Genomic DNA, 23948 nt, shown 5'->3' with positions numbered 1-23948 from the left:
TGCCTTGTCTTTATAACCTTTCTTGTCATGCCCTGGTGACCACCAAAACCTCCTGGGATGTGGAAAAGGAAGATAGAGAGAGGGAGAGGGGAGGGTTGCAAAACTGTGTTGTTAAAGCAGTGTGCTGGGCTGAATTACACAGAGGGCTGAATAAGGCCGTGCTGGCACTAAAAGAGCCAAACCACCCCCTCAGGTTCTCTGTGTATCTGTGTTTGATATACCTACTGCTGTATTATATCTTTTACATACAGTAAACAACAATATAAATGCAACTTTATTACATAAAATCAAGATAAATAGTCCAGAAGGTTGTAGCCTATGTGAAATAAACCCACATACAAAATGCAGGAGGTTTCACAGGGCAGAAATGAAAATCAACTTCATACCTTCTTTTTGTCTCCCCAGTGCAGTTGCTGAGTTGTTAGCTGAAAAGCTGTGCTTCATGCTTCTCTTGCAGCAAACCACACATAGACTATTATTAATTCTGTTTCTCTGGTAATGCAGGAGATAGGTACTTTTCTAGAGTGGCCCAGGTTGCTTTTCAGTGTGTCTGTGCTACCTCCGCTGCTGTGGTTGCAGTTCTGAGCATTATTTTTTACGTGATGGCAATTTTTCAGGCAATAGCAACATCAACAGAAAAAGCACATTTGAGATGAGTTTGACACCCAAGTTCTAAGCCCAAGAGGTGACAGGCTATGAGTAACCACAAAATAAATCACTATAGCTCTCTGGGCCTCCCTCACTTAGTTGCACAGCTTCAGGAGGTCACAGGCTGGCGCTGGCCAGCTGCTCTCCCTAATCTGCTGATGGAACAAGTTGGCTGCAGCCCTTGGAACACAGCCTCCCCCAGTGTCCTTACACTGAGGTGTCACAGTTGAAGGCCTGAGGGACAGTGGTTTTTTAATGGTTCCCTGAAAGAACCTGCACTCAGCAGTGGGGAGCATTCTTTTGAAGGACACTGGCCTAAATGATACTTTTTTCCTTTCTTCCTAAAGCACAGTCAGTGTGAGGTGTTGTGCAGGAGAATATAAGGAGGAAGAGGAGAGAGGGGAAAAAGCTTGGTCCCTGTTTTTGTCAGCTTACAGGGCAGTGTAAAGTGAGGGCTTTGGTCTTAAATAGTTGTGGTCACCTTGCAGATAGTATAGTCTGTGTGTAAAGAATGGGCTTGTTTGTTCTTTTTAAGAGGGGGCTGCAAGTAGTTAAGCTACATCACCGTAGTTTGGTCTGCTTTTTTAACAAATATGTACAACAATGTGAACATCCAGTAGGAACGGTTCTCTTGTCAGGCTTGTGGCTTGATTAGTCATTTGACTGATGCCCACAATGGGCTCACCTGATACCCATTTTCTTGGTGGCAGAACACAGCTGGCTCTATGCAAGGCATAGTTCAGATTCCTCAATGATGTTTTCCCAGGTCTTCCAGTACTGTAGGTCCAGTTGGAAGCTTTGAAACATGCTCATGAGTAGTCAGAAACAGTAAATTTTTTGTTCTACATTCAAACCAGGATATCCAACTTAGTGAGTGGGGCAGGGATATTTGTTGGGAATAAAGGAAAGAACAAGAGCAAAATCCATGACCAACTCCTCCTTCCCAACCGAATGATGTTCCAGGTTTGAAACATCAGGGAAGTATTATCATGTTGGCTACTTATAGTAATTTGTGCCTCTTTGTTTGGTTTAAGAGCTAATTTATTTGCCCTGCCCAGTGCAGAATTCCATTTGAATGCCTTCACTGTATTGTGTCTTAGAGAGATGGCCAAATATTATGGTTGTATTTTCTAAGATATTCTTGACTACATGAAGGACCCACCACTGTATTTTGCAAACCTCACCTAGTTTCATTTTGGGATTTTATATACAGTAATATTTTTTAGTATGTGAGGGGAGCCCTCCACTACTGTTTCTTCTATGAATTTTGATGGCTTTTCTCTTTCTTCTTGGTCCTTCCTCACCTCCAGAACTCTAATATGATCCCTTTCTGTGATTACTGAGAAATTTAATGGTGGGGCTTAAATGTCTCTGCAATTCTCAGGAAGTCTGAGTCTTGCCTGGGTGATGCAGCATGTACAGCACCATTTATTGATCCCAGGCCTGTCCCATATTTGGTGAAGCAGGGGGCAGTTTGATTACAATATACGATTTCACCCTTAATTTTCAATTTCCTGCTGGTTTACGTGGCAGCCTTAACGTTGCATAAACGTGATCCCATGTGACTCCCTGGAGCTCAAGCAGCCATCCTGGAGAGCTACACCAGGGGTTGGCCGTGGCTGGCAGGGGATCTGCCCAACACCTTCCCTGCCCCTCTGGTTTGTGTACCCGGGATGCTTTTGATGTCACCCTGAGGGCTTTGGGCTTGGATGGGCCAGGAGGGAAGCACAACATGCAGGGAAGGGCTGAGGAGGGATGGCACTGTGGTATGAAGGGAAGCATGCCCCTCTGGGGCAGTGCACCTTAGCCAAAAAGCTGCAGCACCTGAGCTCAAGCATGTATCATGCAAACCACAGGACTCTACAGCTTGTAAGAATGACTGTCATCTTCTGTTGGTTTATTTTTTATTTCTCACTGGCAAAATTGCTAACCTTCTCACCTCATCAGTGTCAGCAGCTGGATATGTAAAAGGTAGAGTACACAGGCATGCAGTAAACAGAATCAGAGCATGAGCATTTACTTCTCTTGTCTCTTGTCCATGGGAAAGCTGCTGTGAAATGTGAAACCTCTGACAACCTTGACTGTTGCAGTCAAGGTCAAATGAGCACTAAATATCCTAAGACTTCAGCACGTGAAGCTTGTCTTGGTTTCTGTGGTCCTGGAGGGTGAGAACAGGATCAGACAGCTGTTTAACCCATGTGTACATGTCCTGTCATTGCTCGCGTTTCACATTAACAGTGCCAATCTAGGCATTGGTTAGTTTCTTGGGTTTGGAGTTGGTTTTGTTCGGGTTTTTTATTTGATTGGATTTGGGGTTTTTTATGACACTGTGTTATGGTATAGCTGGTACAATATCCAACAATATCTTACCTGATTAGGATGTTATTCCAGTACACCTCTTTCTTTGCAATCAATAGGAGCAGCCTGGCATGTTAGATATATTCTTATCTTCACTTTTCCTTTTAGTGAAATGGATAACTATTTACAGAAAACCTTCCTGCAGAAAAAGAAATTTACATCTTGGTTCAAAGACAGAGTCCCTAGGAAAAATAATGATTTTTTTTTTCTCCCCCCATTTTTGAAATCACAGCTGCTTGTTTCAGGGCACTGGGTCACTAATTGACTACAAGCTTCATAAATGTTGTTTGTTCTCCCCCCACAGGGCATACAAAACCATTGAAGAAGATGACTTAAAGTTTCCCCTTATATATGGAGAAGGCAAGAAGGTGGGCACATTTGCTTTCCTCAGACCAAAGGAAGAAGGAATTCTGTGCTGTTTACCATTCAGTTTAGCCCATGGCAGTCCAGTGTTTTCCACTCAGTATCTCTTTATTTTATCGTTTTGACAGCTTGAAAGAATATCTTGGTTCTGTCATAAATCAGTCTCATGTCTGGGGGGTGGTGGGGAGAGCTCAACATAGTAATAACCATTTTACAGCAGTCATTTGTTGTTTAGTTTGCTTTTGTTTTTCTTTCATTGTAAATAGGCTACAATGAGAGTGTCGTAAGTAATTGACTTTAAATGTTCCTCTTTCATTGTAAAATATAGTTAGAACAAAGCAGGGAGATATTTAATAGTGCTCTGAGATGCAAAACTCTAATTTAGGAAAAGGAGGGATCAGGGCAGGATTTGTAAAGTATAACACCTTTGACACTAGCTGAAGAAGATAAGGTTATGTGAACTCACTGTTGAATTTTTCTGATGTGTGAAGGCTGATAGTTGAAAGGGAGAAACACTGTTCTGTTTGTTATGCTTTGTTTTCAGCTCTGTGATTAAGAACAGTGAGATCGTTAGTGTTGGTCCCAGCAAGCTTAGCTGGATGCAGCAGTAGGATCAATATAAGGATGCAGTGGTGTCAGTTTGCTGATATTGGTATGCTTGCTGTGTTTCTTAATAGTGCTCCTCTGCTGCATTGGGTTCTTATCTCAGTGCAAAAATAGATGCTCTTCAAAATCTGTCCATGTTTCGAAGGATCAGACCTGCAGCTTATCTCTGAATTTTGTTAGGTTTATAATTATTTGCAAAATGTTTCATGCACATCTTTTTAATTTACTTTCTTTTGGCTCTGTGGAGCCAGGAGTCACTGAGGCGAAATGATTCTGAGTCAGTTGCGCACTGTTAGTGATGGTGAGCTCCCTTGCTCAGAAGCTGCTGTGGCTGAGCTTGAGTTTGGGGGAAGTGATCTGTAGAGCACAGAGAGCAGGGTTCCCTGGGAGGCTGAATGGCTGGTCAGTCTTTGGAGCAGATTTAATGAAGGAGAGCCCAGAACCTCTTGGGACACCACTCATGTCACAGAGGAAGGTGCTGGGGGAAGGAAGTGGCAGATGTGAGGGAACTGCAGACCTGCTGTAGAGTGACTCTCCCTAGAAGGAGCACTGTGGTCAGTGCTGCTGTCACGTGTGTCTTCAGTAATTTAAGGTGCCTTTGGTACTTTTCCCTGGTAAAGGGAATGTACAACAATATGTCAATAGGAAAATACCATTATTATGTGAGTAGTTGAGCTCCTTGTCCTCTTTGAAAAACCTATACTAACAGTATAATTTGCTGAAGGAATGCTCTCACAGACTGGTGTGGACAGTGAGGTGACTGGGTTAGGTTTCTGTAGACCCAGTACCTTAGAGATGGTGAGTGGGATGTGGATGAAAACAAAGCTTAATAAGGAGGAAAATGGAGATGGCTTGAGTGTGAAAAGTTTGACGTTGTTTTGCTGTGTTAAATCTAGCGTTTCTGGGAGAGAAAAGGGAATTCATCCCTAACTGTAGCAGTTACAGAGTAGGAATATTATCTCATTCCTTATTGACACAGTCCATGTAACAAGATTTTATCCCACTGCTTTTCTTTATTTCCAGGCTCGCGTTATGGCAACAATTGGAGTGACTCGAGGACTGGGAGACCATGACCTGAAAGTGCACGACTCCAATATATACATCAAACCTTTTCTGTCCTCATCTCCTGAGGTAAAACAGCCAAGGTTCAACTATCTGATTTGTGAGAGGGAAATAAATTTACTTAGTGTGTTTATTTGTTCCTCTCAAATCATCCCTTCTGACTGTAATCCAGTCCAGGTAACATGGTGCCCTTTCCGAAAGTGCAGCATGATAGTAACATCGACATAGCAGGAACTAAGTTCATAGCAGATTCTAAGTTCCCCAGCTGTGTGCTGATTGCTCCACATCCCTGTGCTATGGTTATCCCAAAGCCTTGCCATTCAGTGTGACAGACACCCATCTCTCCCTCCACCTTCATGTGCTGCAGCTCCCATAAAGGCCTAGATCATGCTGCCTTCACAGAAGATGCAAATCCCTGTACTGCAGAAGGGATGTCTTCCACAGCAGTGTAGTATCCTGCTTTACACAGAGGATACCAGATCAACTCTTAAGCAGGAAAATGCCAAGAGTCATAGAAAGAGTACTTCATGCTTCCATCTGTATGCCCCTTAACCTTCAGTTCTTTTGATCGTTTTGTGCTAATACCAAATAATGACACTGTGCATTCCCAAGTGATGGTGTTATGAGGAGACTATGTGGTATTTGGGTTAGGGGTAGTTTTAAATGCCTCCTTCATTTTTTGAATGGCCTCATCACAAGCAATTCCACCCACTTTTTGACCACTGGAGACCTTGCAGTGAAGAATATCAAGCCTTCCAAAGGGATTGAAATTTATTTGTTAACAAGAAACATGGAAGCCTTGCCTTTTTTTCTCCCATTGTAACTGCATTCCTCCTGTTCCTACATCAAGGAACAGATGTCACATATTTTTCATAAAATATTAAGCAAGGGCAAACCATCTGATGACAGCACAAAAAGAGGCAGCTTTGCTTCCATGGCACAAATGCTGAAAACTGTCCATTGTCAACTGGATTGCCAAAGTTTCAACCATATCCAGTATTTGACCTTGAATTTGTTGCTTGCTATAGCAGTATGAGAGAATGAAATCGCACAAATAACATCATACTGCTAAGAAGGAACCAAATTATTAAATAAACCTTGCTTATAACATCTCCAAGGCAAATTTGTCATGAATGTTTCAGGCTGCTCAAAGAATCACCAACAAAAGTATCAACAAAAGCAGGTTCAATATTAAAATGAAAGCACAACAAAGTTTGTTGGCAGGGTTCACTCTACTACTTACTAGATTGTTGGAGCACACAGAGAAAAAATTGGACTAAAATCTAAAACCAATCAAGTTGAAACAAAAGTTAGCCAAAAATTATCTATGTGGGAGCTGGGGACAAAAAAACTTAAGGGTAAGAAAGGAGGATGAGGGAAAGGTTAAGGATAAAAAGGAATAAGGGAGACCCTCCTTTTGAGTCACAAGGTTCAGAGTAGACCCCCTTGCCAAACTTTTCCCCAGGCTTGACCTCCGGTTTAGGCCTAAAGGTTTTAACAACACTTAATCAATAGCTGAATTTAAACAATTTAACAGAAGATTCTATAGAATTTACTGTAAGCACAACAGTAACTTACTTATGGGCTTAACTTACAAATCTAACATATTTAAGAATTTAGCAGAGCAACATTCCTAGTACCTTTGTTGTGGTATATTCACTCTTATAGGTACAAAGACCTAAAAGAATATGTACACAGCCTGCTGTGGTCCAGGAGAGCTCAAAGGCTCTCACTTGGGCCCACTGTTTATAGGGTTGCACCAAAGTTGGTTTTAGCCATATTAATTTTCCATTCTGGCTGCAATTTGGGTGATAACTTTCTCTGAAAGTTTGATAATTTTGTTAGGATGTTGTTCCATTTGGGTTGTTATCCAGGTAAGAATAGGTTTCCAAGGCTGTTTGAAAAATGCCAGGAGCTCGTTACACAGCACAAGTTCCTGGGAGCAGACAGTGTTTCTGATAAGCTTGAGAGAAGCTCAGCCTAGGTGCTGTTCATCAAGGCCAAGGCCTGACAGCATTTCTGAGATCATAGTCTGGCCTGAGGAGAGGCAGGGAGGAAGGATGCACCACCACAATCCACCCCACAACTAAAGGAGATCTGGCTTACTCCACAGAGTGGCGGTGTGGTCCCCTCTCGCCTCCATGCCTATAAACAGAGATATAAAACTTATGTATGTTTATATTTATTATATATAAATTATATGTAAAATTCCAATTATAAAAATAAAAATTTTAAAAGTGCTGAGAGAACCCAGCCCTGAAGAAAAGAGGGAGATCTACAGACAGCCCCTTCTTCATGTTTCCTTGCTATCAATTGTGTACTTTCCCCCTCTGAATGTGTGGTGTCCCTCACTTGAGACTTGCTCCTGTTCTCCTCAGCCAGGCAGGCAGGAGCTCTGCCCTCCTCACTGTGATAGATTTAATGCCAGAAAAATGATGCAATTCCACCTATTTATTTCTCTTTCTGGCTTGCTGAGACTCAGTGTTTCTGGGGTACGTAATGGCTGCAACACAGCATCCCAGCAATATCATCTCTGCCAATTGCTGCCGCAGTGTTTGTGCGTGTCTATAAACCAAAGCTTCTCATGGGCTTTTCCGATTTGTGGGGAATGTGTCTGTACATGTTCAAATTCTGGAATGTGGCATCCAGTTCGTATGCTAGCCACGTTTCAGGATCTCTTAACTGCTTTGCAAAAGGGGAGCAAAATTGGCTTTGTTTCCACATCCTCTTCACAGCTAAATTCAGCAGAAATGTATGAGGGCAGGAGGAGGAAAGACAGAGCACCAGCCACCTTAATTTAGAGATATTGGCAAAAAACCCCTGAGTATTATTAGGAAGTAGCATATGCTCCAACTTGCTTTCTATTGCATCTCCTCCTCTTAATCATCTCTTGCCTCTCTTCCCAGAGAGAGCTGCAGTGCTTTAACTCCTCATGTTTTCCCCTGACTTGTTCTGTCCAAACATGGGCAGCGCACCTTGCACAGAAACCGGCATTAAGAAACAACATCTTTATTCTGCCATCTGGGAGGCTTGGCATTTGGAAGCAAAGGCAGTGGTGTCAGGCAGCAGTCATATTTGGTCCCTGTGCAGCACTGGATTCTGAATTGTTTATACAGAGGTAGGGAAGCACAGTGTGTGGTTTCCAGACCTGGAAAAGGGGAGGCACAGGAAATTAAGGCACAGAGTGAGTCGTGACAGAGGGAAGATCCAAGTCCTCTGGCTCCCGTTTCTGTGCCATAATTGTAGTGTTCTTTCTCGAGTAAGGGGCAGTGTGGTGAGTTTTCTGAACATTTTACTTCCAGCATGACAAAGTTCTGGTATGCCATATCCACCAAAATTTAGCTCAAGGAAAGGTAAACATCCCTGACACTACATCCAGAAATAGGCATATAATAGTAATTTGAGGGTGGTGTGAAATGATACTTTGACAGAGTGCCAGGCTATGGGAGGAAAAGTCATGCAGCCAAGACTGACAAATGTAATCAGTATTCACTGGCTCAGCTGTTGTGAGACCAGATTTGGAGGACTTCTGCAGGTTGGTGAGCTCTAGAGATTTGCACCTTTTATAATGAACTAGAGTAGCACAAAGCAGGCAAGCCATGGCTGAGGCTGTCTGGCATGGAATTAAATATTTATTTTTCATAATGGAACAGTTAATTTGAAAGCTTTCAGCAGGAAGTTCTGCTTTTCAAAACTTAGAGCTGCCTTGTTGCAGATGAAAGGCAGAATTTTATCCTGAAATTTTTTGAATGGCATCTCAGCTATTTGGTGGGGAAAGATGTGGCTCTGATGGCAGCATTTGGCCCTTGCCAGCAAGGAACCCAAAGCCAGCCATCAGAGTAAGTGATAAGAAGGTAATGAAGAAAAATTTTTGTTATTCCAGTGTTCATAAAATCTTTCTGACAACTCCACAAATATGTCCAAGGAGACCATTTTAGATTCATATCTGCCTTTTGGAGAAATCCTCAGGAATTACACCATCCCAATAAACAAATAAAGCAAATACATAAAGAAGCACAGTATAATCAAAGGGAGTCAAAGTGGCTTCAGGAAGCAAATATCACACTTAAGTGGCTTCAGGTTCTTGAGGTTATGTTGACAAGAGAATTAAAATAATAATAATAATAATAAAATATACAGTTGATGCTCTTGCATGAGAGCACTTTGATTTCTCAGAACATTTGAGAAACTGTTGTGCATCACGGGTTATTAATATAAAAGATATGAAGCTACAGACAAAGTGGAAAGTTGGCACAGTCTACTGGAAATAGGCTAACAGGCAGGAAACAAAGGGTGGCAGTAAAAAGCTAAAAGGAGATTAATTGGTGAATGCTGCAGGGAGCAGTGTTGGGACCCACTTTTTATTATTTACATATAAATTACATGGAGAGTGGTATTGAAAGATCTCATCATTTGCCAGGAAAGCTGCACTGGATAGCACTGTGCATAAAAGGGAGGATACAATTAAGAAAGGGCTTAATTTATTGAAGTAGCTGGGTTGATCAATAGTGCAGGGAGTGAATGCAGGCTGTTGTTCAGCTGGAATTCCCTGAGGCCAGCTGCTGAGGAGCACCTCAGGTGGCTGCAGGCTCACATGTCACTGTTGTGAGCGGTTTTCCAGCCGCAGGGACTCGCCTTGGCTGCCTCTTAAAAACAAACGTGGCCAGCGAGGCACAGCGCCTTCGCAGGGCTGCCATGCTCCTTCGCAGCAGCCAAAGGCTGGGTTTGTCTGGTGGGTGGATCTGTTTGAAATGTAAATAAAAACCAGCCCACCTGTTTGTTCATTGCTTGCCCAGAGCAGTTTTCTCAGTGCTCTTGACTGCGTGTAGGTAATATATAATATGAGAAACAAGTACCTGGATTGAAGAAGGATGTTATTTGACAAACTGCATAATGCATGTTCAGAAAGATGTGTATGACTATGGGCTCTGGTGGTGTGTATCCACTGTTACCTGTCAGCAGATCTGTAAGTACTAGTCAGGTTAAGTAGTATTATTCTATCTGTAGGATATAAGGGTAACCCTTATATTGCTGTAGCTTGATGGTTGGCTGTGCTGCTGAGGTTCTTCTGCTTGTTCCTTACAGTTTTTACATTTTCTGGTTGCTGATGTCAGGTTCAGCCAGATAACAGGTCAGCTACTTTACATCAATAAGACATCAGCAGATGGGAGAAGTATGGTGACCAAACTTGGCTTCTTCCAGAGCTGCCCTGATATTCCAGAGAGATTAATTTAAATGAGTGAGAAACTCATTCTTCACACAAAAGGGATTGGTAGGCTGGAGGGAGTTGCTGAGAGGGCTCTCAGGACATCATGGGAGGCCAAGGACACAAATTCTGTTCTGCAGCGATGTCTGGCTGCAGAAGCAGCGATTCACAAGGAAAAGAATATAAAGATTCAAGATGGCATTGTTAAGAAATTTGTTAAGGGTGCTGCACCAGTTAAGGAAACATCTGCACTGCCAGTCATTTTCCAGCCAGCTGTCACCTGAAGGAGCAGGGTTCTGCAATGCTGCTTTACAGTGTGAGCAGCTTTGCACAAACTTGTGTCACAGACAGAACTCTCCTTAAACCTCACTCTTTACTTCCCTGAAATACAGCTACAGGAAGGAGGCAGTCATTGGGAATGTTTACTTTGGAATCTAAAAAAAATTAAATAGTAATTTTCATTGCAATCATTTAACTGCTTTTGTTCATGTAAGATTTAAAGGGCTATGGGTTCATTCCTGTTGCAGGCACTTAAGTAATTCCCTGGATGTCTCCTCATACTTCAAAACTGTGACATATCATACTCTGTCACCTTTTTTGTACAGTGTGGAGTGTGCTGTGGGTGCTGCACAGCGTGGGATGTGCGTGGAGTGGGTGTTCAGTGAGCCCTGCTGGGCTGAGCTTCCATTCCACGTGCTCTGGTGGTGCTGCCCAGCCTGTGTGCCTCCAGGAGCTCTGCTGGCACACTGCTCCAAGCCAGCTGAAGGCACTGGGTGCTACTGCAAGAGACCCTCACTGACCCAAGAAAGAACTAGAACAAAGGTGCTGGCAGAAGAATGAAGGGTTAGGAGCTGGTTACTTTCTGCACCTGGACAAGGCAGTCTGTGAACATAACCTGACCCTGCAATAGACTGGGCAGCTCTAACTTTTTTGTCAGCAACATATTAGGGGAACCTACAGCTGTATTTAAGAAATCCAAGGCAAGACACAAAGAAAGGACTTAAGGTAACTGGAAGGCAGATAAAACTGCATTTCATTGAATGTTTTGTTGCATGCCCTACTGGTCCTTATATGCAACAATTTTACATCAGTTGCCCCAAGCTTGTCCCCTGTAACCTTGGTACTCTCTTTTCCTTAGCCTGGGGACTAGCCAAACACCTCACTGTCCTCTGTGTCTTTTCTGACATCTAGTTTCTTCTCAACATATGCCTTTCTGCTGGAGGTGCCCACTTCACAAAGCTTGTCCTTTTGGAAAGTACCCTACCTTCTTCCTAGATTACACAATAAATCAGTGAATGCATGTTTTTTTTCTTGTTCCCCTAAAACAAAACATGTTCTTGATAAAATGGTCTCTTCTTGATGTTGCTCATGGACTGGCTGCAGGTAGCTTTGAAAAGTTTCTCATCCATCCCAGTGCCACTCCTCAGTCAGACAAAATGGTTGATTTCAGGAGGATTCCAATCAGTGATGCATGGTTTTGCTTTCCACCTTCTTCCCCACTGAAGCTGCAAAAATGGACCCTGTGATGTAATGTGTTTTTTGCCTCGGTTGGGATGTGCTTTTCCCAGCACAGATGTTTGAAGCTTGGTTAGCCCTACCAGGGGCCTGGTGCTGAGTGATCCCTGAGCATTAACTGTGATGCTTTCTCAAGTATTTGCTGGTCCCCAAGAGATCTGACCAGGACATGTGCTGTATATTGATGGTTGTGTTGGCCAACTCAGCCTCCACACCCCAGTGATTTCTGAGTTGCAACTGTGGGCTGTTAAGGCTGAAATAAATTCTGAAATAAATTCCCTGAGAGACAGGGACTATGACAGCTACTGATTTCTGTACAATAAGCTTGAGATGAGAGCTGTGCTGCATATAGGGGTCTTTTCTATATTCCCACTCAAGTCTGAATAAGCAGATATGCTCTAATGAAGAGAGTATCTTGCCTTGAATTTAATCCTCTCCAAAGTCCTTATTCAGCTGCTACCTTAGATAATGAAGTGAAGGTTACATTTTACAAATGACCTTCTTGTGCTTTAGAGTGAAAGGCGAACTGGTAAGGATTAGCAGTCAGATCTAGGTGATTTTTAAATTATTTTTTTTTCTGTGGTACTGGTTGAAGTCCCATAAAAGCGTAATTACATTAAAAGGTCCAGGCATTTTATATGCATTGCCTGCTCCATGGCTCCTAAGGGGAGAGTGCACCATGAGGGAGAATAAAACAGCTCATATTTTCTTATGCCCAGTGCTTGTCCTGACTAACTGCTGTTAGTGGAGTCCAGGGCTGGAGCAGGGTGCATGATGAGGTGCACCGTTTCTGATTTTCAGTATAGGTGATCCTTCCCTCCTCCAGTCTGCCTTACTGTGGTTGTTACAGTTCTTTCAAACTGTGGTTGTTGCTGTGGTAATTAAAATGCTCTGTGGTGCTTCCTAATGGCTCCCCATCACAACCTGGGAATTGCAGGCATTTCTCAGCTGGAGTAGAGCATGTGCTGGAAGGGGAGTTACACCAAGCTAAAGGCTTGTTTTAAAACACTTTCTATGACCTTTGCTTGCATTCTGGCTCAGCTGATGGCCCTGCAGCAACCCCCACTGTGACTGCCTCCACCACTCTCAGCCTCTCTGGGAAGAGGATGGTGGAGGTTGTTTTAAAAGGCAGGGTGTGAAGAGGTGCCAGCAGTGATCAGCCTGACTAGGGTTGCAGACAGACAAATTGAAGTCAGCGGGTATTTTTAAATAGTGCAAATAAGCTTCACTTTTGTGCAGATCCTGAATCGGTCTGTAGCTGCTGAAATCCTTACAGATACATGTGACTGAGCAGTTTTTCTGCATTTCATGGAACCACTCACTTGCTCAGGCCAAATTCGAGTGCAGCAGCTGCCTCAGGTTTAGAAAAGTGAATGCAATGCCGGCTGTCACACAAGCACTTCCAAACATGCAATCTGGCAGGCTTAAATGGATCAAGACAAATAGTGAAAACAATTATTTGTGAATATTTTATTAGAAAATATCAAAAATTCATCAAATAAATTATTCAGTTTCCATATGACTAGTCCTGCCAATGATAGGGAGGAGCCGCATGCACTGAAGCCAGGCTGCCGGGTGGGGGAGGCTTCAAGTGCTTCTGGCATCAGACAGCAGAGAGCCTTAGAGCCTGGTTTGGAACACTTGATCCATCCCGTCTGGGTTAGCACCTGAGCCATGCTGAGCTGCAGCAGGGAGGGCTGCACTGAGACAGGCTCCACCAGTGCCATGGGAGGTTATGTCAGTGCCCTGGCTGCACCTGATAAACTCACAGCCAAACTCAGCAATGTTTCACAAACAGGTCTGACAATCGCCTCCTTCATGAATGTGCCTTGGGTTTTTTCTTTTAGGTGCGAGTCTATGACCTCCTGCAGTATGAGCATGGGCCAGATGATGTCCTGATCCTAGCTACTGACGGACTCTGGGATGTGCTGTTAAATGAAGAAGTGGCAGAAGCTGTCACTAACTTTCTACCGAACTGTGACCCTGATGATCCCCACAGGTTCGTGCTCATCCTCCATTTTCTAGCTTCTCCATAGAAGAGCACTTTCTTGTAACATGTTTTCATAGAAAGTATGATATGAATAACATTTGGGAAATATGCAACACTTACAAGAAGACATTTTATAGATTGGCTGGAGCCTCTACAGCAAATGTGAGCAGTTGGAGCAGGGGCCCTATTATAACTCAGAAACGCCTGCCTTCAAAGGAGTAGGTGTGGGACCACAGTATCCCACATACAGAATGGGATCCATTTTGTTTGCTATATGAGGTCCTGTGAAAACTGTAGGAGGCTGGGGTCTTGGAAGAACATGGCAACAAGTCTCTCACCCGGACAATCCCGTAACACTAAAGATTGTTTTTCAGAAGGACACCCTCAACATCTCCCTCTCTCTCACTGTATATGTACATAAATACTGCACACTGTGCTTCCCACTCATTCCTAGTCATGGTGTGACCTTTAAACCCACCTTCCATAGAGGATGCTCAGTGCTACCAGCTGCAGGATAGGTGTGGTGACAAAACAGGTGGAAAGTCTGACTTGTATTTCATTGAATTAGATCCTGCTTCATTTCATCATTTTAATCTACCTCATGCTCTTCCTTTTTCTATCTTTATCACATCTTAGATTTCTGTCCTTAAAACATACCATCATGTGAACAAAAAAGTTCCCAAACAACCATCTAGAGGCTTTCTGCCTTGAGTTTGTCCATAGGTTTGTCTGCTACTGAGTTCAGTGTCACTGTGAATTAAAACATTATGCCAGAGATCAGAAATCTCTTGTTTGTAAATGGGACTGTGAAAGTGGAAAGAGCTTTATTTGTTCTTAGGCACTGTTCAGGAAAGGAAGTGTGTGTTGCTAGTGAATTTAGGGCAAGCTACCACTTTGTTCTGCCCTCACCCTTGGCTGAGAGCAGGAAAGAGATTTTACACATCCCCAGTTGGTCTGTGAAAAGTGGAGTTTCAGAAACAGCTAAGACCCATTTCAAAATGCTTGCTGTTTGTCATATTTCTAAGTGGTCATCTTCACAGGGTCAGCCCTGTTCATCAACAGATAAGATAACTGGGTATGGACACCTTGACAGTGACTTGGGTTTTAAAGGGAGAACACCTTCAAAATAACTCAACAGCAGTATTTTCTTGCTCTGACACTTAAAAATATGGAATGCAAAAACAGGTTTTGCTGCAATTATCAGGAGAATGGATGATTGATGATTATCATGAAGCTGCAACTACAATATTTTGACTTTGCCCATCTCCTTATGCCAAAGATGAGGTGTGGTATGAATGACAGCCCCAGGCCATGTCTACTTCAGCAGAAATGCAGCTGTGTCTGCCCTCTCTCTGGGAGGAGATCAGACAGGATCAGCTAAGGGCACTTCCAGGGCATCAGGCAGAATGCAATGCAGATGTGCCCTTAATTTAAGGTAGGAGGAGATGACCTATCCAGTCGACTTTCAGTTATTCCCTAACACCATTCAGAAAAGCTATGGTGCTTTTGTTCTCATTTCTTCACCCTTGAGATTCTTGCAGAGGCACCTGGTAACATGCAACACCTCTGTCCTGCTCTGTCTCCATTCTCCTCTAGTATTTGGGAAAGGCTGGCCCTGCCTTCCATCCTCACCAGTCCCATCCTGTTGAGAATATAGTCAGGGTGTGTTGCGTCTCTTTTGTTCCTTTTGGTCTTTACTAAGCTGATGGTCATGGCCACCATGATTGCTGCAGGCTGTAGGAAGCAGGATTCTTCAACCTTTTTAACTTTTTAGGTGAGTTATTTCATCCATTATAGAACACTCAGAGCAATGAGAGACACTAAAGGAAAATTGTATTTTCTTTGTTTTGATTTAGATTTTCTCCTACTGGTTTAGTAATTGTGGGGGATTAGTCACTGTTTGTGCCAGCATGAGTACCACACATTCCAGAGCTAAGCCTGCTGTTTATAACTTAGAACAAACATATTTATTGCTGTTTGACCTACTGGTCTTTGAATGGACATCTGAATTGTAAATAAATTTGTTCTTTTAAGCAACTTTGTGCCAGATCGTTTAGAGGCTTACAGATAGTGATGGCAGGACATTTCTCATGGCAGCATGCAAAAGGTAATTAGAGCAGTCCCTCATATTGTTTACAGTCATATTTATGAAAATTACCTTTGTGGAATTGCTCTTGCTGCTTGGTTGTAAAGAATATTTAAAGGTTTTTAAGTACTGTGTGAGAGGTTCTATGTAATTATTTCACAGTGGTCTAAATGAGGTATAACTAATGAATTTACTGTAGCATTCCAGCTCAAGCTGTGGAGCTGCATTCATTCCTCTCACTAGTCAGTGACAGAAAAATCTCCTTTGCTGTATTATAAATGTTATGTTTAAAGGAAATGTTATCCCAGAAAATGTCACGTTCTGTGATGGGTGCAGTGACATAATCTGTGGTGAGGTGATCAGCTGAAAATGTAATATCTCTAGGGATGTAGAAAACTTGTCAGAATGTAAGATACTTGCACCCTGGGTTTGGCAATGCTATGGTCTTCAGGAGAACCAACCTGTGGAACAGCCTCTGGATCCACCTGACCCAATAGCCTACTTATTTCCTGACAGCAGCATATTAGAAAAGAAAAGAGGAAAGAAAAAGCCTAGAGAGGATTTTAGAGCTGCAGAGTACTTATCTGTTACATAATTAGCTCCTTGCGGGACCAATATCCCTCCCACTTGAATTAGAAGTCACTTTATAGCCTGATGGATAAGAGCTTACAGCCCTCAGCAATGCTCTTGGGACTCTCTCCTGGTGGTACTTACTGTGAGTATTTGTTGCCCACATAAAAAACATTTCTGAATTCTGTCAAACATAGCATGTGCCTGGATGTCTCCAAGTGCAGCGAGAGCAAAGTCCTCAGGTCTCTCTTCATCCAGCCATGCAGACACAGCCTCAGGGGATTTGGGCACTCATTTGTTTAGAGAACAGTTCCTGTGTGAGGGCGGTGACGGAGTGAAGAGGCTGGAATGGAGCTGGATTTCTTAGCCAGCTCATTTCTTCTGGGTCTTGTGGCAGATGAGCATTACTTGGCTCCTAGCGAAGGACAGGTGGCAGTGCCACTGCTGCTGTCCATACATCAGCTCTCTGAAAAGGTATGAAGATGGAGAACTGTGACTCTTTGCCAACTTCCTTCAGCTGCATGTGTGTACATTTACCCCTGACCTTGGGAATCTTTTACTTCTCATCTTTCTTTTTGTCATTTCTTGTCCCCTTGTTTTCCCTCTCACTAGAGATTTATGAGGATGCTGAGGAGCTCCTCCACCTCTGCTGGGTGTGAGGAGATAAGAAGCTGCTCAGACAGCAGCACGATTCCCCCACTGTCACCATTTCTCCTTCAGTACTTTTACTGATCAATACAGAAAGCTTTGGCATAAGAAAAAAACCTCCATATATTTATTCTTAAAACACAAAAGTTGTATTCCAGCTAGGCTATTCATTAGGAGGAAGTGGATACTTTAGAACTACTTCAGCAGTTCTCTAATGCTATCTCGACAGCTGAATCCCAATTTCATAGCACTGGAGAATAAAACATTCAGTAATGGACTGCAGCTACTATTCATCTCCAGGTACAAGAGACTCACCCTATCTCTTCTAGTGCCAAGTTGAACAGCTTTGCTTCAATTCAGCTCTACACAGGAGAGGAATACTTTACTTCACTTCTGCCTTCACCTGTTCCTTTTTTCTTGGCTTCATTGTGCTGGTTTTCTTGAGTATTTCACAGTTTGTCCACAAGAGAATTTCGTGTTTATTAAAATTCCTTTTTTTTATCTTCCCCTCTCCAAACATTCAGCAGCAAAAGCCAAATACAATCAAAAGCAATACTCACTCCTTTGTACTCCTTAGATGTGGAGAGTCCTTGTTAATTAGAAAAAGCAGGAAGGCAAAGTTTTCTTGCAGAATGATGGGTGTTTCTTTCTTAAATTCTGACAATAGCTGAGAAATCTTTGGGAAATATGTTCTTGCCAAAATTCACTCAGCATCAGACATGCTGTTGTTGCAGTGTGAAGCAATATCCTGTTTCACCTTTCCCAGTTTCCCAGGTGTGCCAACCTCTCCCTTCCCCTCCCCCTTGCCCCCTTGCCAAGTGCTGTCCGTCAATCTTAGCATTCCAGCAAGGGCGTCGTGTGATTGGTGAAGTTCAAAAGATGCCCCTCAGCCCTGGGGTCATTGGCCAGTCCAGGTGTCATTGTCCCCTTCCCCTGCCCCCCTTCCACCTGGTTGGTGGCACACCTACCCCTTCCCCTCGCCCTTTCCCTGGGCTTAAAAGGGCACTGAGAGCATGCAGTCGGCATTTTGTTGGAGCTGTTACCAAGATTTGGAGATCTGTGACCGTGGGATAAAACTCTGGATTAACCCTCCGGCAGAATCCATCTCCTTTTCCTCTTCACCTCGCCTAAAGCCTTCCCATTAGAGGTAAAAACTGAATTCCTGCTTGCCTGGACTTGTTCCAAGTGCCAGCTGCAACATCCAGCCAGCCAGGGGTGTCTCTGAGGTGAAAACACCACAGTTGCCGCCTCTGGTCAAGCAGCAAGGGCCAGAAGAGCCCAGGCACGTTCCACCCGGTAATACTGGGATCCCATTCCAATGTGCTGTGAATAAATACTTCAGTTTCTTGCTTGCCACGTGGAGTCCTTTTGTTCCTTATCCCTGCATCTGATTTGAGAACTGAGGAGTGCAAGTATGTATATTTGGGTTTTTTCCCTTAGAAAAGACAATTCATGTTGCATTGGGACAGTAAGGGCCGTGCTTCTTCTTACATCCTGATGTTCTAGCTCGAGGTTGTGGCACAGACTGATCTCAGAGCATGCGGGCAGTGCATGTGTGTATGCAAGCGTGTGTGTTAGATTTTATGTCTTTGGGCCCTTCTTTTACTGCTAAAGTAATTCATTTGTCAAAACTAGTGAGACCTGGAAATTTTATCTCTCAGTACCATCAGGAACAGTGGGTGCATCGCAGCTGTACAACATTACTTGAATTTGTCATCAAACCTTTTGAGTAGTCAAGCGTTGGTTCATTTGCATTGAAGAAATCTTTCTAGTAGAGCAAATATATCAACTCATGATTCAAAGGAGTCCTCGAAGTTCAAGGCATCAAAACTCTAGGCACAAAACATGACTGGGTTTTTTTTTTCTTCTTTTACCCCCAGAGACTGAGTAAAGTCTCTATGATGGAAATTACAACTTAATAAGGAATTCTACGGTGAAAAGTTCTAAGGTTAGAAGAATCCTGGGTGATTGATAAACCTAAACTCACACACACAGTGCTTCTGATCAACAGAGATATTGTTCTTTCCCTTTCTACAGATGAGATCTAGGCAGATAATTTCTGGTCAAGGATCCTCCCTAGAAGGTATTGAAATGCAAACCCTTCTTGTCCTTTCTGGTTTTTGAAACACAGAGGTGTGCTTTAGTTCTGGAGGCCTGTGTGTCTGCCTTCATGGAGCCCTGCATCATCCTAGAGGTTGATACTTACACTTTTAATAAAAACCATGCAGACTGGGTTTTTTTCTTGTCACTCTTTAAACTATTCAGTTAATTTTAACTATCAAATCACAGAGAAGCTTGCCTCCACCCAATCAAATTCAAAACCTCTTGGCCAGGTGTTGGGCTGACAAAGTAAAACACATGACAGTAGCTGTTCACCCATAATGAGATTTCTTTCAGAGGAAACTTCTAAGTGAGTACACAGATGTGTTGATGTAGTAACAGCAGGTAAAGCAGTAAGGGAGAACATGAGAGCACTGTCTATGCACCTTTTGGACTCTGGCACCCTTCTGCCCCCAAGCAGCATGTGGTAGTTTTTCAGGACAGAAAAATAACTCCCATAAATCCAATGCCACTCAGCCCAGCACAGGCTGGAAGTTTTGAAGCAATGTGAAACTTGGTATTTCACTAAATTAAGCACTTGACCACTCACATTCATGCAGTTTTCACTGAACTCATAAATGTGAAAGAACTGTGGGACTCTGTTAATCTGATCATATTAACTGTAAGTTTCCTTTTCCATTTCAGAATAAAAGATATTTAAAAGTCATTCCTATGGTCAGGAAAACAGACAAGTTAGTCCTAAAGTGAAATTTGGATTTTATTTTTATGCTCTATTACTTGCTTTCAAATTGCTTTCTTCGTTATAGCTCATTTCTGAAATAGTTGAGCCATGTTTACCTTCAGGGGTGTCAGTGAACAAGTCTGTAGTTTTCAACAAGTAGTGTTTTTGGGGTCCTCAATTTTTCAGACTGCTACTAGAAAGCCAATTTGTTAAGGCAAGCATGTTTAATATTTTTCTGAAGCTGGGTGAAGCCGGGCACTTAGAACAGCCAGTGACTTTTGATCAAGTGGCGCCTGTCAAATAGCTTTACATTCTTACTCGGGAACTGTCACTGAACCGGAAGGAGTTGCTTTGTGCATATGCCATGGTTTGTGTTTCTCCTGCCTGCTTCTGAAACACTGGGAAGCATGTCTTGGTAGGTCACACCATCAAATCTGGCAGGCAGCAGGCTGTGCAAGCCCAGTGTGCTCACGGAGACCACCCTCCCTGGCTGCACTGTGCCTTCTCCGCAGGTACACGCTGGCGGCGCAGGACCTGGTGATGCGGGCGCGGGGCGTGCTGAAGGACCGGGGCTGGCGGATATCCAACGACAGGCTGGGCTCCGGGGACGACATCTCCGTCTACGTCATCCCTCTGATCCACGGCAACAAGCAGTCCTGAAAGGAGCACCAAGAGTGGTTACAGGATGGGGATCTTTTTGGGAAGGGCCTGTAAGAGACAAGAGGTTTTTGGTGGTCTGACCAGGACACTTCCAGTTGATGTAATCTAGTCAAAACTAATGCTGGAGGGTGTTTTTCTGCCCAAAAGGTAGGGTTCTGCACATATACTGTATATGATTAAAGATAACCCTTAAGATTCCAATTTCCCTACAGAAGTGGTTTTGGTGCTTAACAGGAATGGGATTTAAATGCTGCTAGCATATTATGAATTCTGTCATCCCTCTAGGTGGGGTGGGGAATTAATTTTTTTCTCAGTTTACCATGTAGCTTGGAAGAGCCATTTCAGTTGTGAAAGTAGAAGTGGGTATCAGAAGCCAAGAAGGCTCCTGAAATCTACCCCCAAATATTCAGAAGGGGCTTGGGTCACATCTCATTTAAGAATATAGATATACATATATGAGACTCAAGAGTTTTCTTTCAGGAAGTTGTATTCATGACTTATCTATGGGCAACTTCAAACTTGTGTAATCCTTTGAGCCCCCATTTTCCTCTCCTGTCTCTTCTTCAGTAGACTATACCTCCTGTATTTTAGTAGGAAAACTGAAATTGGTTTCAGTGTAACTATGCCTGTTTACTGCAGCTAAAAGCAGTCACCTGCAAAGTTTTCCAGGAGAAATAGGTCACAGTCCTGTATGGCAGAATTTATTCTGGGGTAAGGAGTTACTTGTCAAGATTTCTTGTTGTGTGTATACCATGATTATACAGAGCATGCAAACTCAGCTTTTTGTGATGTTTACCTGGAGGCTGGGGTTTCTTTGGGATCAGAGATTTATATTCATTGAGTGGTTCTGCCTGCTTTATCCTGTTGAAAGGATCCCTGACCATAAGATTTTTCCATCAGTTGAGATTTAGTAAATTTGTTTGGGCTCCTGAGTGTGTTTTCAGTTGGACTTCTATTTGGAGTAGTGGTAATGTTCTCATGAGCAATTTGGATACACAGATAGTGATCTATTTCAAAGATGTTTCAGTTCTTCCTGCCTCATTTATTATTCAGTACACCTTCGCCTGCTTGACTGCGGTGATCAGAAAGGGACAGCTTAAAACTTTCTGTCCTCTTGGCATTGAGAATTGTACTCAACCCTACTCAAGGATCACAAGATGACTGTGGTAGATACAAGCCCTTGACTTGCTTCAGCTCTTTTCTTAGCAGTGATAATTCAAATAAAGAAAATCTGTGTAAACATTTTTGACATGAAAGCAGTAGTCCAGGAGAGAAACAAGTGAGCAAGTCTGCAGTGTAACCTGGCAGCCTAGTCCACGTAGGCAGCTCTCTTACTTCACTGACAGGAATTAAAGAGAAAACAAAATCAGAAAGTTCTAGCATACAGGCAGGTATATGGGCTGGAGAACCAGCTTCCACCTGATTTGTGCCCAGACGACATTGGTGTGGAGCTGTTCATCTGGTTTGTACTTCTTCAATAAGAACAAAGACAGGGAGCTGACATCACTGTAGGGCATTGACTAGGGAGCTCACAAACGTTGTGGCCTTTCCAAAAGAGAAGGAGATGCTGTGCCCTTTGCAGGCTTTCTCCTGAGCAGGTGTGGCCCAGTGCTTGCCAGTTCTGAAATTTATGATGTGCTGTGGAACACGTGCCAAGTGCAGTGCAGCTGCCCAGATGCTGGACTTGACTGCATCTGGAAGCACAGTTTGGTGGATTTAAACTACTCTTCCTGCAAATCTCTAGACCCAGAAGAATTTCAGGATGAAAGCAGGCAATGTAGAGAGTGGAACAGCTCAAACATTGCAGCAAGCTGCGTGATTCTGGCCTGAAAACTGTTCTATGAGTTCCCCAGTGCCTCATGTGATAAAGCTGTACAGAACATGGATGTTTTACATTCTAGAGCTTCAGCATAAATCAATGGCATATCTGATTATGTCTTTTTGTGATTTTTTCCTGATTTTTTCTCTTTATCTTTTTTTCTGTGTGCATCTGGGTGAAAAGAGAGGCTTGGAGTCTAGAATATTTTTCACTTGGCCCCTCATACGTTTTAAAGTTTAAGCAAAAGATCTTCTCTTGCACTTTCTTTTTGGCCTAATAAACTTATAAACATGCTTTTCATGCTCTGTGTAACTCCTGTTGTCTCCTCACAAATGCAATTGTGCAGTCCTCTAGCAATTCAGATCTTCTTTGACAAATTAGTGCTGACAAAGCAAACAGCAAAGACGCTGGTGCTTGCTGGTACCAACTACAAGCCCCGGTCAAATATTTCAGTGTTGATGCACTGCTGGTCTTCATTTGGTAACATGGTGTCAACACACATACCAGTTGCTATAAAACCACTGAGTTCCAGCAATGTGATGGAAATAGATTTCCAGTGTAGCGTTTGCCAAAATTTGAAAGTGACATTTCAATGGCAATGGAAAAGGCACCTTCTCATTCAGGGGTATTTTTAAATGTGCCCCTGAAGAGATGGGTTAGCAGACTGCATGTCTTGGTGGGAGCAAACTGGCAGGTGACTTCTCAGAGCATGATCTGTTGTGCTGGTGAATCAGCCTGCACAGTGTTTGTTGTTCATCTGAGGCATTGCCGTCAGTCAGGAGCTTCTCTGCAGCAGCTGGGCCCAGGTTGAGTTACATTCATTGTCAGCCCCTCTCCCAGAAAGGGCAGAAATACAGTATCAACAATTAGTATCAATTAATGATTCTGAGAACTTTAATAAAAGATTTTATTCTCAGATGTATATGACTGAAACTATGCCGTGACGCTTTTTGTTTTGCTTTTTTGGAAAGTACCTGTTACATATTTAGGTGCTTGCCTCCCTGGAGTGTCTGGCACATCTCTGATCCATGCATTAGTACTTGGGCTTTCACTTTTACCTGCTTTCAGTAGGAGGTTCTTGCATACCTGAGCTGGGGTCTGGTGCTCTGCTTCAAGGCATGGTATTAATACATATAAACACCTAAGGCTCACAGAAACAGAAGGCAGAAGTCATTTATTGGGGAGGTATTCTTATTGAAGAGAAGCAAGAAAAATTAAAAGCACTTCCAATTCCCTTTAAAGGCTGAATTACTTTGCATCACACAGCATTAGGAAAGACTGATGGCAGGGAGGATTCCTGGTGCACAATGCCATTTTTCAGATGCAGGATGGCTACTGCCATGTTCAGACTTGCAGCTGCTCTAGGGCTCAGTGAGGCTCCTAAGTTAGGAGCAGACAGCTTGTGTCCTCAAACTGGAGCAAGTTAGGCACTAAGTCCAAATTTTAGATCCCTGGCATGTCATCTTAGCTACTGCCTGATGCTGGCAGTGCTCTGGCTTTTTGCCAGTCAAGTTCCCTCAGTATCCAAAACTGTTACAGCCTTAGCAGCAAGGAACCTCAGTCTCAGTTACATCTGCATTCATATTGCTATTGCACACAGTGCTCTGCCTTGCCTGTGCTTAGAAAGTTGGGCAA

General features: G+C 43.1%; 1 protein-coding gene across 1 annotated transcript in view; it reads left to right on the top strand.

The window, feature by feature from the left end:
• Positions 1-22134, top strand: part of PPM1H (protein phosphatase, Mg2+/Mn2+ dependent 1H) — a 128573-nt gene extending 106439 nt beyond the window's left edge. The window contains exons 7-10 of the mRNA XM_036400677.2: positions 3311-3374; positions 4999-5106; positions 13606-13757; positions 20347-22134. Of these exons, the coding sequence (XP_036256570.1) occupies positions 3311-3374; positions 4999-5106; positions 13606-13757; positions 20347-20494 (472 nt within the window). The 3' untranslated portion in view covers positions 20495-22134. The remainder of the gene's footprint in view (positions 1-3310; positions 3375-4998; positions 5107-13605; positions 13758-20346) is intronic.
• Positions 22135-23948: the final 1814 nt, after the last annotated feature.

Source organism: Molothrus ater, chromosome 5 (genome assembly GCF_012460135.2).
Source record: "Molothrus ater isolate BHLD 08-10-18 breed brown headed cowbird chromosome 5, BPBGC_Mater_1.1, whole genome shotgun sequence".
Classification (NCBI taxonomy): Eukaryota; Metazoa; Chordata; class Aves; order Passeriformes; family Icteridae; genus Molothrus; species Molothrus ater.
This window is presented reverse-complemented; position numbering and strand designations above follow the sequence as displayed.